The following is a 17,025-nucleotide window of genomic DNA, read 5'->3' on the forward strand; positions in this document are numbered from 1 at the left end:
AGCATTTCAGCACGTGTTGTCAAACAGATGAAGATGTTTTCTTAATTTGCTGGGTTTTTTTTCTATTTGCATGTGTTCTCTTCAGTTGCAGCATGTTGAGCTCTCTCGGCCACCATACTTTTAGTAAAAGAAACTGCAGGTGGCAAGTTAGAGATTTATCAGCCTTTGATAATCTCTGGGAAAGGCTCATTAGTGCAAACTATTAGTTGCACAGGGTTTTCTAGAATGTATTTAATTTGGTATACAGAACCTGTACCACACTGAGTGGGAAACCTTGTTACTGTGCCATTTTCTTTTTGTGTGGTTTTCACATTGTCAGATTGGGTAATTTTTGTGTTTCGGTGTCAGGGGTCAGAGTCCTCCCCATGTTAACATCTGCAACTCTTGTCTAAGCAAACGAGTTTAATCTGGGTCAGTCAGTTATCTAGTAACCGAGTTAACTTTAACATTCAGTGAACCTTCTCACAGAGGCCATGTGATGATCTCAGTTGTATTTGAACTCTAAAGGATCTTCTGCTGGTGATTTCATGACATCAGACAACTAGCCCAGTTTTCTTTGTCTCTGTGTGCACGTTGCTCATTTCTCATGTTTGTGTACATATTTGTATTCAAGAGAGATCCAATATAGCATGCACATGCATTCTGAGTCTAAATATAGATACATGCCCTAGATATTTATAGATGATGTGAATCCTGAGTCTGTGATTCATCCTGAGTCTGACCTATTTACATTCCGAGGGCATAACATAAATTTAAACCCATAATCCAACCAGATACTCTTTAATTTAATTTAAATTAATTAAAGACAATTGTGCATTATTTTATGTTATTAATGGTGGCTGAGGATGCAAGATCTGACTATTGCTGTTAATGTTTTTGCTAAGTGAGATGATCCTGTGTAATGAAATGTGCAATGGCTATAATAAGATTATGGTTAGATGACCAATCATTTAGAAACAGGGCTGACATATTTATAGCTGCTAAATAGATTTCCCCAAAGCAGACTTGTTGAGTGAGTTTTGTGTCATGTTTCATGTGATTTAGACTCAGACCAGGTGTGTGAAAATCTTTTTGTGAGAAAATTCTTTTGTGAGAGATCTAGGACCAGTCACCAGCCTTTGCTTTTCAAAAAGTGAAGAATATAACTTAAAATGGAACCGATTCTAGATGATCAGTTTCAACTTAAGTGCACTTTCCACGCCTGATTAAAGGGTGCGAACTGGAAGGATAACCACTCGGCCTTTCAGTTCTTTAACAAATGGGAAAGTGAAACATGCAGACTGAGCAAATCAAATGTCAGCCACTTTCCAGTTTTCTTATGCGAAACGCCCGTCTTTGCTTAAAAATGGTGATTTTGACACAAGTTCATGGAAGTTAATGCAACAATATGTTTTATTTAGTTTTTTAATATACTTTTTTTATTACTTTATACTTTGATTTATAAAAACGTAATAGCATAAATTAATGGAAGTTACTTCAACAATATTTTATATATACTTTTTAACATAATATGTTTTATTACTTTTATATAATTATGTTTTTAAATCATAGCATAAAGTAATAAAACATATATTAAAAATTATAGCCTATATAAAATATTATTGAAGTGACTTCCATTAATTTATGCTTTTATATAATTGTTTTTGAAATCATAGTATGAAGCATAAATTAATGAAAGTTAATGCAACAATATTTTTAATACACTTTTGTGATTAAAAACAATTATTTCTTATTTTATTCACATTATTATTATTATTATTATTATTATTTTATTATTATTTCTTGATGATGAATCCAGTTGATTACAAGATTAACATGCACGTCATGTAAAAATAAACAAAATCTAATAAGAATAAAAATACAATGAAAAAAAAACAAAAAAAAAACATGCATAACAGCTAAGTGAGTCGTCGTTTCAGAACTTGGTTAAAACTTCTAACCACACCCAGCCAAATTTTAAGGCTAGTTGTCTGTATGCAAAAAAAAAAAAAAAAAAAAAAAAATGCAAACAAGATATGTGGAAGATAGTCCATCAAAAATGCATAAAAAATAATGTGCATTTGCTGTGCATGTATTTCCACTAACCACTGCATACATTAAAGAATATAGTCACAGATATGCATACGAAACCGCACGTGCATAGTCACATGTCGATATGCAAACATACCTGTAGCTCAGCATTGAGAATCAACAGTTCTTTTTGATTAGAAAAAGTGTTAATCACAAACAGTAATAGCTTAATAAGCTATTACTAACAAAACTTTCCTTTTGAAAATACCAAGAAAAAATATGATAACTCTGGTACTCTCCCTAATTAGTGAGTGCACTGGTATTTCCCTCTACATTTGGAATAATTAACATGTATTTATACATTCACACATTTACATTGTATTTTTTTTTTTTTTTTGTTCTATGTATACACATGCTCATGTACAAGGCTACAGTTTGCACACTTGATGCTACGTGTATAACCACAAGAGAGAGAGAGAAAAAAACATGTTGCTATCTTAGAGTGGGGGAAATATCTGCCATCACGGAAGACTGACTGAAGCAAAACAGACAGAGGGGAAGTTCACAGTACAAATACATAGAGAGTCAGTCAACCACTCAATCTCACACTCACATGAGAGCTGTACGGACGGAACTGAAGAGTAACTGAACAGCCAGCTGGCTCTGTTAAAACGGTTATTTGGTTAGTAGGAACACTGTGTGGTGATATTGAGTTTTTGTGTGTGTGTGTTCGTATGGAACTGGACTGGAAGTTATTGTTGGATATGATGATTAACTGACATAAACATGGATCGGACCTTATGGATTTCTTTTCTGGTCACATTGATGCACATCCCGGGTTATATTGCAGGTAAGGACTGATTGATTTGATTGATCATAAAAGTGTAGGGTGTATTTGGGCTCACTCTGCTACACTGTAAAAAAGAATTGTTGGTTTAACTTAAAAAAACTAAGTTACCTGGTTGCTTTAAAATTTTGAGTTCATTGAAATTAAAAATTTGAGTTAATACAATGAAGGCGATTGGTTTAAACAACAGAAACTCAAAATATTATGTTATCTGAACCACGTTAATTATCTAAGTTGATTTGACAAAAGAAACATTGTTGTAAATTATGAAAATAATTTTTTACAGTGTAGGTGACAATAATAACAATATACTGTAACAATAGAAATTGCACTCTAAAAAATGCTGTGTTGTTTCAACCCATGTTTGGGTCGAAGAAGGACAAACCCAACTGTTGGTTTAAATTTTTATTATTAAATTTTTAAACCCGACGGCTGGGTTTGTCCATATTTGACCCAAACATGGGTTGAAACAACCCAGCATTTTTTAGAGTGTACTTTTATTTAATTTATTGTATACAATAATATTTGTTATTTTAATTGAAATATTCAAAAAATGATCTTGTGCACAATACTGAAATAAAAATACAAGAATACGAAAGAAATATAAAGTGCAAGTGGGCGCTTGACTTGCCTTGTTTCTGTCACAGCGATGACGTGAGTGACGTAAATTCCTCACCAAATTTGGGCGTACGCCTCTGACCACTATACCCAATCATCGCTATTATATTGTATTGCATTGTGTAAGTTATTTTTTGAAACATTTTGAGTAGCAGTTTGCCTGATGAAATAGACATCCATTAGCAAAATGACTTGATTTATTTGTTTATTTATTTTAAAAAAAATCATGCCACCTACATCTGGAAAGCACATGATCTATTGAGAAAAAATACAGTACCTCGAGTGTGAGAATGCAGCTGTGACTGGAACTAGAGCAAATAAACCACTTCTCTATTGGGAAGAGAAGAGTGTGGGAAAGTCTGAAGAAAATTCTGATCGGTATTCTATTTTGTTCACAGGTGAGGTGATTGAATTTGACATATGGGAGGGAAATGTCACTGTGCTCTGGGATCCCCCTGAAGGAGCCCCCGTACATGCCCTTTATCAAGTAAAGCAAGCACCGTAAGCAGTCTTGATATACACTTTCACAGTTTACTAAATATTATTTTAGTTTTCCTTTTTGCCCACCTTTTTTGCTTGAAGGATCAATACTCCAAAGCTAATATATTTGTCTTTTCTTTGTTAGGTATTTAGGTACTCATGCTGAATGGGATATTGTGCCAGAATGTAACATGACTACAGAAACTAGATGTGAACTTGGGAACTTTTTATTCAAACCAGAAATGAAAATAAAGATTGAACTGCTTGATGGAAATGGCAACTTTTCCTGGTCAGAAGTAAGAAGAATTCGCTTATATCAGAGTAAGTTTTCGCAGGACTTTTTCCTTGGGTTTCTATAGGAAAACAACTGTTTACTAAAAAATAAAAGAAACTAACTAAATAAAAAAAGCACTAAATTGAGCCAATACCGCAATCTTTTAATTATAAAGAACATCAGGTTTTACTGTATACAAAAATAAAGGTTCTGGCACTGATGGGTTCCATAAAGAACCTTTAACATCCATGGAACTTTTCCATTGCACAAAATGGTTCTTTAGAGTGAAAACTATAGAAGCTTGTTTCCGCCACTAAATAAAAAATAAAAAAGGTAATTACGAGTTTTTCTCGCAATTCTCGCAAATCTTTTTTCGGAGAAAAAAAGTCCGTCCCCCCTATCAAAATTAGACTTTATATCTCGCAATTCTGACTTTATTTCTCACAATTGTGAGTTTATAACCCGCAATTCTGACTTTATAACTTGCAAATACGAGATAATTGCGAGTTTATATCTCGCAATTCTGAGAAAAAATTGAAATGTAAACCATAGAAAACTGTTCTTCACACTCAGTTCTTTTAAGAACTGTTCACTGAAAGGTTCTTTGTGGAACCCAGAGTGGTTCTTTTATGGCATCGCTGTAAAAAAAAGAAAGAAAAAAAAAAATCATTTTGGAACCTTTATTTTTAAGAGTGTACAAGTTCTACCATTATTAATGGTAATCTTCTTTTCCATGTTTTAGGCAAACTGTTAGCTCCAGAGTTTGACCTGTCTTCCACCACTAATATGGTGAAGGTTAAAATTCACAGAAAGCCATATCTAGAAGACCTTTTTAACTTTGGACCAAGTTACTCTGCCATTCTGTATCCGAAAGGACAGGAGAGCGAGGTTGGTTTTTTTTTTTTGTTTTTTTTTTTACTGGACTAGCTACCCAAAAAGTGTCTTTACAATAAATGAACTTGCTTGTTTATTGCATGTTGTTGGAATCTATAACAAACCTGGATTTTCTTGGATGTAGGCTATAACAATAAGCGATGATGATGATGAAGATGGTGAGGTGGTGTTTACATCATTACCATTATGGCAGGAGTATTGTGTCCGTGTGAAAGTGGAGATGACATCTAATGATGTGAGCAACACCTCATTACCACGCTGCATATATCCATCAGCAGGTATTACCAATTACATAGACAGCATTTGAATAAATAATAATCTTCTATATTTAGCTCTCTCAAATAGACAATCTTTGCATTTTGCATTGCACATTATTTCTTACGTTGTGTATGTTACAATTACATTATTTCTTTGTGAAATTTCAACCACTGAGGCTTATGTTGATTCCTGTTGTTTGTCAGATATGTCTCTGGTGATCTCCATGGCATTTGTTGGTGTAGTTGGAGTTATGACCTTCTTCATGTTTGCAGTCTGTTTCTTCCTGAGGCGTCCTGGTAAAATGCCTGCTGTTCTGGTGAGTCAACTTGCTGATTTTGAAAGAGATATAGTTTCAACAAAACCAAAAGTTTTAGAGTAAGCCAGCTTCAGAGTCTTAAAAAAGTCTAAAGAAGAAGAGGCGCAGTGCTGACTCCTGTCAGAAGTGTTAGTTCTCCTTTCGAGGAACAGTTGCAGAAATGGAAGTACTGGGGATTTTTTTTTATGTCTTACGTATGCATGATCTCAATGATGTCTGATTTTAAATGATAACACAGTACCACTCAGAATGAAACTCTTTTGATAATTACTCATTCGGAACTCAAATACATTATACACATATGTATGTGTATACACTAGTGTACAAAGTTTGGGATCGGTAACATTTTTTAATGTTTTTGAAAGAATTCCGTTGTGTTCATTTAGGTTGAATTTATTTGATTCAAATACAGTAAAATATAATGTAATATTGTGAAATATTTTTACAATTTAAAACAACTGTTTTCTATTTTAAAGGGTTAGTTCACCCAAAAATGAAAATTCTGTCATTAGTTTCTCACCCTCATGTAGTTCCACACCCGTAAGACCTTCGTTCATCTTCAGAACACAAATTAAGATATTTTTGATAAAATCCGATGGCTCAGTGAGGCCTGCATTGCTAGAAAGATAATTGACACTTTCAAATGCCCAGAAAGCTACTAAAGACGTATTTAAAACAGTTCATGTGACTACAGTGGTTCAACCTTAATGTTATGTAGCGACGAGAATACTTTTTGTATGCCAAAAAAACAAAATAACGACTTTATTCAACAATATCTAGTGATGGCCGATTTCAAAACACCGCTTCATGAAACTTCGAAGCTTTACAAATCTTTTGTTTCGAATCAGTGGTTTAGAGCGTGTATCAAACTGCCAAAGTCACGCCACCAGTGGTGAACCATTGAAATTTCGAAACACTTATGATATAACGAAGGCTCGTTTACTGAAATCACATGACTTTGGTGCTCCAAACCACTGATTCGAAACAAAAGATTCGTAAAGCTTCATGAAGCAGTGTTTGAAATCGCCCATCACTAGATATTGTTGAATAAAGTCGTTATTCAGTATTTTTGGCGCACAAAAAGTATTTTCGTCACTTCGCAACATTAAGGTTGAACCACTGTAGTCACATGAACTGTTTTAAATATGTCTTTAGTAGCTTTCAGGGCATTGAAAGTGTTAATTGTCTTGCTGGCAATGGAGGCCTCACTAAGCCATCAGATTTTATAAAAGATATCTTAATTTGTTTTCCGAAGATGAACGAAGGTCTTACGGGTGTGGAACAACATGAGGGTGAGGAATTAATGACAGAATTTTCTTTTTTATTATTAAGCATTAACCATTCTTTTATCATATATTATTGTCCATCAGAAATCCGCTGTGAATGGATGGCACCCTATGAATGTAGGATTGATCCAAGTGGAAACAGTCACTGACAAGGGATGGCTACTGACTAGCAACAAAATGGCGGGAACGAGTAAAGCATTTGTTGAGGACATGGACCTTTCTGATGAGGACAAAGAGAGAAGAGAAAGTACAGACAGCGGAGTGAGTGTGGGCCAGCAGCACTCGCTTAAGAACAGAGGCACAGGCGAACATACGAGAGAGGAGGACAGCGGCTGTGGCAGTCTGACAGGAACAGAGGACAGTCTCAGCAGTGGAAGAAGAAGCCTGGAAGAGCTCCCTTTCCTGGACGGAGGAGTAAATAGCAGCAACGGAGAAAGAAAAGAAGACAGTGGCTTGGGAATAGGAAACCAGGATGATTCCGGCAATCTCAATGGTGCGGATCATGACCTTCTGTCTGAGATAGTAGTTGTTGGGGATGGATATCGTAGTCAGAGCCCTTCTGCTGATGCTGAAAGTGAGGCGGCCGTCTCATGTGATGTAAACACTACAATGGCCAGCCCTAGCTGTGGCTATCGGTCTGGTCATGTGACGTGCTTGTGTTCTGACTTTGAGACTTGCATTTGGTGCAAAACCAGGAAACAGGAAGCAGACAGTGAGTCATTATCTCATGATCAACCAAGTAATTTTACAACCGAAAATGACAATGACAGACCAAACTATTTGAAAAAATCTCCTCTACACACCTTGAATGTGTCAGGACTGGGAGATTTGTCCTTCCAGTCAGATGAGAACTGCACTGAGTCGTCGCTTTTCATTACCTGTCCACTACTTCTGCAAGAGCCCTGCCAAATGGACAATTTGTCTCTTACATTAGGAGACTTTGAACTGACATTCACGTGAGAAATAAGACATTTTCATGAATGTGTAAGCAAATATGAGCTGAACAAAGCATATCTGCGTCTCCTCCTGCTGTTTGCTCCAGCGGACGTGCATTTTTTGTTTAGAGTAACAGCAGAGAGAGAGTATGTGCTAAATATGGCTGTGTCACTAATAATGGGCCCTCTGAAGTGAGGCTGTCCCTCAGAAGTATGACTTCCTGCAAGCTTCAGGTCATCATTTTGCCTAAATGCTGGACAAAGAGGAGATATTCAAGTTTAAAACTGAGTGACCAAGAATGGGATACTACCCGAATATGATGACGTTGAGCTATTACAGTTCTTGACGTCTAATGTTACACATCCCATCCAGCTGAAATACTGTAGTTCCTTTATATACTTGTGTTCTTCTTTTGCAGTTTTGCACATGAATTGTATGTATTTACATTTTATGTACGTATCTACTGACATTTTTGATATGCCGAATTTTGAACAACAGCCAACATTTCATTGTGGGGCCAATGTAAGCACGATATGGGATTGAAGTATGGGCCCTACATGGGTTTGCTCTTTGGTTCCATGTCGGACTTATCTGAATTAGCCCCAGTATGAGCCCCAAATGAGTTTGTTGATGGGTTTGATGTCGGCCCTATCTGAATTAGACCCAGTATGAGCCCCAAATGGGTTTGTTGATGGGTTTGATGTCAGCCCTATCTAATTTAGCCCCAGTATGGGCCCCAAATGGGTTTGTCAATGGGTTCCATGTCGGTCCCATTTGAGTCCCACCTTGAAATGTTGGCTGGTGTGATGGAATGATGGTAAAGATGATGATGATGATGATGATGATAAAAATAAATATCTAGATTTTTACATTTTATGAAAATAAGTGGTGCTTTTCCATTCACAACTTTCCCTTTGATACCCTCCTTTCTATAGTGTGGTGTGGCTTGTTGCCAGGGCATTGCTGTGTGGTTGCTTTAGTGTATTTGCATGCTGCTTGAGTCTTTGCAACCACTAGAAGTGAGTTTTTTACTTTACTTTTTGTTCACTTTAGTGTTATTTCAATGAGTCAAACAGGATACAAATAATTTAAAATATAGATATAGATAAAACGCTTTTCTCCAAAAGTCGTTAGAAGATCCAAATGTGAAACCTGTGAATCTACATTTCACCAACAAGAACATATGCAAATGATGAGGCAAGAATATCCTTTGTTAAATTCCAATTTAAAGAGAAATATACAAATACTAATGAGAGAGGAAAACCCAGCACTTCCTCTAGTGGAAACCCACGAAAACCCGTGACTGTTTGCATATTAAAATGACAGGATATGCTTGTGATTTCCTCTAATAGCATATCAGCATATCACAGCTAAGGAAACTTATTTAAAACAAATGTAATTATGAATTATGAATAAAGAAAAGCTTACCCCAACCCTTACCCTGGTAAAGTTTATATAAACACATCTTCTGAAGAAAAAACTCACAGATCTTGTGCAAACCTATTACTCATTATTTCCACAGAGTCACTGCGCTGTGACGAAACATACAGCAACTGAATGAGAGAATGAAGCTCAGCCGCAATCAATGACCTCCATCTTCAGATAGGGAAGGAAACAAGCAGTACTTTACCCACATCAACATCTCAGTCACAGATTCAACACACTGTCAACGTTATAAGCTTACAAAGCCCTATACATAATAAAAATGGGAAAATGTTGATTTGGAGACAAACTCTCATGGAGATTCCACACTGGGGAAAAAAACTAAAATATTTGAAAACTTTTTGGAGAAGTGTATCTTCAGAAATAGTTCTTGACACTGTAATAATTATCAGATCTTTTTTTTTTTTTTTTTTTTTTTTTCTCTCAAGGAAAGTCCTATATCTGATATGGACTAAAATAAAACATGAGGATTGATTTGAATATTTTCTTTCTCTGAAAGGTCTTGTTTATACAGTCATTTGTAGAACAGCAGGTACCTTTGCGTCTCATCTCAATAGCAAATCAGTCACTCAAAGAAACCACATAACTTAATCTGATAAAGAACACAACAACAACATTTATACCCTCCTAACACTCCTGCATTAAATCTCACACATGCTCAATTCTGAAAGTGTCAGGCTGATGCATAGTGAAAACGGTTCTCTTTCTGTATTACAGACTGAAATCAGTCAATGGGTAGTAAATAACTTTTAATTTTATATGGAAAAGTCTAAAATAGGCATACCTATGGAGAAAGCTATCCTTTAGCATTTCTGTTCATCTAACTGTAACCAGGTGTGTTCAAACATTTTGTAGCAAACAACCCCCAAATATGATGATTCCCTTTTCTAAAATATAAAGGCAGCATTTATGCAAACTGCTTTATACTATTAGAAAAAACTAATATAATAAAGGCAACATGTTTTTAAACTTAAACATTTTTTTTTCTATAACCACTATAAGATGCATAAACCTGAGACATTTTCATTTCAATTTATTTGTATAGAGCTTTTCTTAATAAATATTGCTCCAATCCAGTTTTAGAGATAACCTACATCTCACTAAAAACTAGGGCTGTCAAAGTAATAAGAGTAATTATATTTCAATCACCTGCTGCATTAAGACATCCGTAAATCCTGTAGCAGATCTAGGCAGGTGGAGGTGGGGGAGGTGGAGAGTTTCAGAAAAGCTCTGATAGCATGCTGCAGGACTAGCCTACAGCAAATAGTGAACCAGACTACTTAAATGTTCTATCCAGCAGCCATATCACCCTGTAGCCCAAGACTGGTTGCCCACTGAAGCTAAGCAGGGCTGAGCCTGGTTAGTACCTGGATGGGAGACCTTCTGGGAAAACTAGGTTGCTGCTGGAAGAGGTGTTAGTGAGGCCAGCAGGGGATGCCCACCCTGTGGTCTGTGTGGGTCCAACACAGTAAAATCCCCAAAGTTAAATCAACTCTGCTCAGAGTACATATGGTCCCTCTCTAAATAGTGTTAAAGTAACACTGAAGCAGAGTTCAAGTTAATGAGGTAATTAAGCAATTACTTAAGTGATGCTTGAACATTAATGATGAACACCTGCTCTTAACAAGCAGAATCACTGAAGAAAAGAGAAACACAGAATTACAACTGTCTTCAGCCACAGCCTTAGATGAAATCAACTAAAGATAAAAGACATTAAATCTCTCAAGATCTGATTCACTTATTACTAACCAGATTGACTTTATTTCTGTTAGACATCTAAAGAAGTTCTTATTGAGAATTAACAGTGGTTTAGATGTTGGTGTTTTATTGGTCAAAAAATTATGTCACCATCATGGTGGTCAGGGTTTGTTTTAGTTGGGCTCTTGACACTTTTATGTCTATAAAATAGTTTGTGTTTGAGCTGATGGTGGCTTTGTTTCTTTTCTTTTCTTTTTCTTGACCAGTAAAACAATTCTGTAGATGTGTGAAAATAAAGTCAATCTGGTTAATAATAAGTGAAGCTGGTAATGCTGTTTGTGGAGTTGTTTAATCAGATCTTCAGAGATTTCACAATTTTTATCTTCAGTTGATTTCATCTAAGGCTGTGACTGAAGTCAGTTGTAGTTCTTGTGTTTCTCTTTTCTTCAGTGATTCTGCTTGTTAACAGCAGGTGTTCATCACTAATGTACAATCATCACTTAATTAATTGCTTAATTATCTCATTAACTTTAACTCTGCTTCAGTGTTATTTTAACACTATTTAGAGAGGGACCAAATGTACTCTGAACAGAGTTGATTTAACTCTGGGGATTTTGCTGTGTAACACCCCAGTATTGTGATGGGGACACTATACTGTCAAAAACCGTCCTTCGGATGAGACGTTAAACTGAGGTCCTGACTTTCTGTGGTCATTAAAAATCCCAGAATGTCCTTCGAAAAGAGTAGGGGTGTAACCCCGACATCCTGGCCACATTTGCCCATTGGCCTCTGTCCATCATGGCCTCTTAATCATCCCCATATACTGATTGGCTTCATCACTCTATCTCTTTTCCACCAATAAGCTGGTGTGTGGTGGGCGTTCTGGCGCAATATGGCTGCTGTCGCATCATCCAGGTGGATGCTGCACATGGATGGTTGGTTGAGGAGATTTCCCCTTCCATATGTAAACCGCTTTGAGTACTCAGAAAAGTGCTATATAAATGTAAGGAATTATTATTATTATTGAGCAAGTAATCTCATTGGCTGCAGAGTCAGCAGAAGCCAATCAGCTTGTGCCATGAAGTGAAGCGAAGTAAAGGACCTGTCAGCTTGTGCCATCTAGAGTTTCATGACTGAACTAGAAAGTTTTTCAATTAACAATAATTCAAAATGGAAAAATACAATAAAAAATGCAGGCAACAATGGTAATATTTTGTTTAAGCATAGTACATGCATAGTAATCAAGTTCCTGATTCTTTTAAAAGGCAGGGATTTAAAAAGCATTAAATGTACTTTCTGGCAGCTGTCTTTGTTTTCAGATCTCCGGATTTGTTAACAACTACTCAGAATAACTTAAAATAAAACCTGAAAAAAACAAAAAAACAAACAAAAAAAACCTAGATCTCAAAACCCACTCACTGGAAATTCTACAATAGAAGAAACCCTAATCTTCTCATCTATTGACCTCTACAGACATTGCCTTTGTTTTTCTGTGTCATGCTTTAAAGGAAGGATACCTACAGGTTAGAAGAAAACGGGAGAATCGTGGAGTTTTTGTGGGTTAAGATGTCATCTCACTCCCACAGTATGCGAATAACTGCTATGAGCTTAGTCATGACTGCGGTTTCCCAGCGTCCTCACCGCCCTTGCAGATAGTATGCCACACATGAACAATGCTGAACTGATCAAAATAAAAAAAAAAATAGGGTTTGCCCCACCCAAATATGTAGATATGGATAAAAGATAACATCCTACTATGTGTCCATGTTAACAGCTTTCAATGAGTCAACAAAGTAGCTAACCATAAAATAACATGATAAACGTCAAGATATGTAAGATTAAGCAAGATTCAAAAAGTTTAAATGTCCTGACATATGCATGGCGTGTGCTGAATTTTAGACAGGAAGTGAGTAGGAAGTGAGGAATGTGGTTTTCTTTAGCTATAGTTTCTCAGTAGCTCTGTAGCCTCAGACTGCTCACAAAAAGGTTAAATGAATGCATTAAAAATGTTGGTAACCAAACGGTTTCTGGTCCCTATTGCCTTCCATACTAATTATTTTTTATTTTTTTATTTTTTTTCACACTATGGAAGTCAGTGGGGACCAGCAACTGTCTCGTTACCAACATTCTTCAAAATATCTTCTTTTGCGTTCAACAGAACAATATCAGGTTTCACAATCAGGTTTAAAACAACATGAGGGTGAATAAATAACAACAGAAATTTCAACCTTAAGTTAAATATTCAATTCATCCAGCGCTAAGTATCCTGATTAATGATTAATTCACACAAATGATTCATTTGCATTGCTATTTCTGATTTTATAAATCTGACAGGAATACCGGCATGTCATAATTGCCATAGAATTGTCATTCGATACCGCTGTAATTTTGAGCTAAGTATGTTTCGTTGAAACCACAGTGGAATAATACACACATAAATAATCATGGAATGAACAAATCCTACTTTGCATGCCATGATAACATACACAATTACTTAAAGGAACAAAAATGAAAACTCTGTCATCATTTACTCACCCTCATTTCAGCTACAAATATGATTTATTATAAATTAACCATAATAGTGGTCCTTATGACTTATGTGCTGTACAACAAGTCTTTTGAAGCCATATGGTAATGGTGTGTGATGAACACACTGAGATATAGGTAATTTTTCACTAAAAAATTTCCCCTCCATAAAGATCTTATTGTTCATTTCACACATTAAAACTGGCATGTTGCATTCGACTACAACACACATGGGAGCACACAAGCATTTTTTTGTTCATTTGAAAGCAAATGAGATTCCTATGGAACATGTATAATTGTCACATTATGAGTCGTAAAAGTTAAAAATAGATGCATTTATGAGACTGTCACAACTGCATGTAAAGATTGCATACAATATATGTTAATTGGGAGATATGAAGTTGCAATTACAAGAAATTGCCTTTTTATTTTTTTTACTCTCTCTCTCTCTCTCTCTCTATATATATACAGCGATCAGGCATAACATTATGACCACTGACAGGTGAAGTGAATAACACTGATTATCTCTTCATCACAGCACCTGTTAGTGGGTGGGATATATTAGGCAGCAAGTGAACATTTTGTCCTCAAAGTTGATGTGTTAAAAGCAGTAAAAATGCACAAGTGTAAGGATTTGAGCGAGTTTGACAAGGGCCAAATTGTGATGGCTAGATGACTGGATCAGAGCATCTCCAAAACTGCAGCTCTTGTGGGGTGTTCCCAGTCTGCAGTGGTCAGTATCTATCAAAAGTGGTCCAAGGAAGGAAAAGTGGTGATCCGGCGAAAGGGTCATGGGCGGCCAAGGCTCATTGATGCACGTGGGGAACAAAGGCTGGCCTGTGTGGTCCGATCCAACAGACGAGCTACTGATGCTCAAATTGCTCAAGAAGTTAATGCTGGTTCTGACAGAAAGGTGTCAGAATACACAGTGCATCGCAGTTTGTTGCGTATGGGGCTGCATAGCCGCACACCAGTCAGGGTACCAGTGCTGACCCCTGTCCACTGATGAAAGCGCCAACAGTGGGCACGTGAGCATCAGAACTGTGGCCTCTTTCAGCAGGATAATGCGCCCTGCCACAAAGCAAAAATGGTTCAGGAATGGTTTGAGGAGCACAACGAGTTTGAAATGTTTACTTGGCCTCCAAATTGTCCAGATCTCAATCCAATCGAGCATCTGTGGGATGTGCTGAACAAACAAGTCCTATCCATGGAGGTTCCACCTCAGAACTTACAGGACTTAAAGGATCTGCTGCTAACATCTTGGTGCCAGATACCACAGCACAACTTCAGGGGTCTAGTGGAGTCCATGCCTCGATGGGTCAGGGCTGTTTTGGCAGCAAAAAGAGGACCAACACAATATTAGGAAGGTGGTCATAATGTTATGCCTGATCGGTGTGTGTGTGTGTGTGTGTGTGTGTGTGTGTGTGTGTGTGTGTGTATATATAGATATATAGTGAATATGAATATGAATTTTTTTTTTTTTTTTTTGCCGTTCTAGTCCCCATGAACTGTCACTGAATGGAAAACGTCTAGGATTCTTAAAAATGTCTTCTGTTGTGTTCCAGTGAAAAATAACAGCATACGGGTTTTGAACGTCATTATGGTGAATAGAAAATGACATGCAAGTAAACAAGTCATCATGGTATACCAGTGTGAAGTTTTAAGAAAGAGTTTTCATCAAACTGTGGGGGTGAAAGCTGCACTGCAGCAGATGTTTTGACAGGCCTGGTCTCACCAAAGTTACTGAGAGTTGCTGAACCTCAGATGTTATCTGCTGTTTCTGACTTCCTACAGACCACCACAATGCACTTTGCTTGCTTCATGCCAACACAGGAAACAGCTAGCCCCTATAGATGTTTGCATGAACTGCGTCAGTTGAACAGCTAATGAAGCTGGCTGGGTTGCGGTTTAGTGAGCTGCTATGAAATACTGTCATGAAGTGAATCATATGAAAAACTTAACGATGATCACCAGAGATCAAAAGAAGAAACGTACAACAACCACAACAGAAATGTTCACTGGAGTCCAAAAGTAAAAAAATAACTACAAATTTAATAAATATATATATATATATATAATATATATATATATTACAACAAAACAATTTGATTTGCATTGATAAACTTATATATATGAGTCAAAATCTGCTAAGGGGTAATAATGGAACAACAGTTGTAGTTGTGATTTTTCACTATTATTTACAACAGGATCTGCATTTTCATGGGTTTAAACTTTAAATAAAAGATTTTTTGTTATGAAAGACAATAAAAAACAACTTTACATCAAAACCACTCCTTTCCTGGTTAAATAATAATAATAATAATAATAATAATAATAATAATTGCGACAGCTGAATGTAACATTTTCGACAAGACAAACATGTCAGTCTCCCAGTAAGCAATTTTGCGTTTAAAAGACGTCTAATAGCTGTCCAAACACAGCCCTGATATCTAGGCTAAAACAAGGCAAAATTAGGGCTGTCAGTGAAAATTTAATATACCAAATGAAACCAAACACCTAGTAATCACTGTTGACTTTGCTTACATGATGGAATACCATACATCTCGCAAGTTATTTTGGCAAAAACAACATGTAACCAAATTCAAGGTTATTTTGGCTAGAGGTGTTACTCATAGCCAGACTATATCGGCTGTGAGAAACACTATGAGTCTATAGTTAACCTCGACGGTGAAATGAAAGCTATTTCTTGCTGGGCTCTGAGTGACATGTACTTTAAGCCACAAAATAAACTTCATTCTGTAAAATAGGTATAATGAACTACAAAAAAAGCATTTTGAACGTCTCCAGCATGCTTTATGATTACCCAAAAATCAAACATAGTTAGCATGTTATCACGTCCGTCAAAAATTTAGGCTAACTGTCGGTTGGATTATTAAAAGTAAAAACATGGACATAACACACTCATGAGCATCAATCACTTCACTGAATACTTGCCGGCTAAGAAATAAATAATTACCTTCAGATCCAACTGTTTTCAAATCCACATCATTTGAATATCACAAAATCAGTGTCTGTCAAAAAATAACGTGCACAATACACGGTAATATTTATGAAAAGCAGAGGTCCAGTGAGTCACGCGTTTCCTGGAAAACCCACACTACCGAATGTTATCGCTTTCCGAGAAGAGGGAGAAAATGGCAGCCTGAGCGGCTTCAACATGCTGTCTGTCAGAGACGATAATGTACATAATACATAACGCACTTGAGTATAAATTTGTTCTTTACTCGCTGAAACTTAATCAGAATGATCAGGGAACTGATACATCACACTGCAGGCTAAAGAAAATAAGCGCCAATACAATAGAAAAATGTTGCCGGGTTAGTGAACATCGTTTGGCATGTGTTGGTTTTGACGGATTTTTTTTTTTTTTTTTTTTTGCACAAGCTGTGATTCTGACATTCCTGATTTGAATGTTTTC

General features: G+C 36.4%; 1 protein-coding gene and 1 pseudogene across 1 annotated transcript; both read left to right on the plus strand.

Annotated features, from left to right (window-relative positions):
• The first annotated feature begins 2,577 nt into the window (after positions 1-2,577).
• Positions 2,578-8,804, plus strand: il10ra (interleukin 10 receptor, alpha). The gene is made up of 7 exons (XM_051863152.1): positions 2,578-2,860; positions 3,874-3,976; positions 4,101-4,276; positions 4,972-5,117; positions 5,248-5,401; positions 5,585-5,697; positions 7,068-8,804. Exons 1-7 carry the CDS (start codon positions 2,797-2,799, stop codon positions 7,941-7,943), a joined length of 1,632 nt encoding a protein of 543 aa, XP_051719112.1. The 5' UTR covers positions 2,578-2,796; the 3' UTR covers positions 7,944-8,804.
• A 1,850-nt stretch (positions 8,805-10,654) lies between these two features.
• Positions 10,655-10,771, plus strand: LOC127496333 (uncharacterized; annotated as a pseudogene).
• Positions 10,772-17,025: the final 6,254 nt, after the last annotated feature.

Source organism: Ctenopharyngodon idella, chromosome 15 (assembly GCF_019924925.1).
Source record: "Ctenopharyngodon idella isolate HZGC_01 chromosome 15, HZGC01, whole genome shotgun sequence".
Classification (NCBI taxonomy): Eukaryota; Metazoa; Chordata; class Actinopteri; order Cypriniformes; family Xenocyprididae; genus Ctenopharyngodon; species Ctenopharyngodon idella.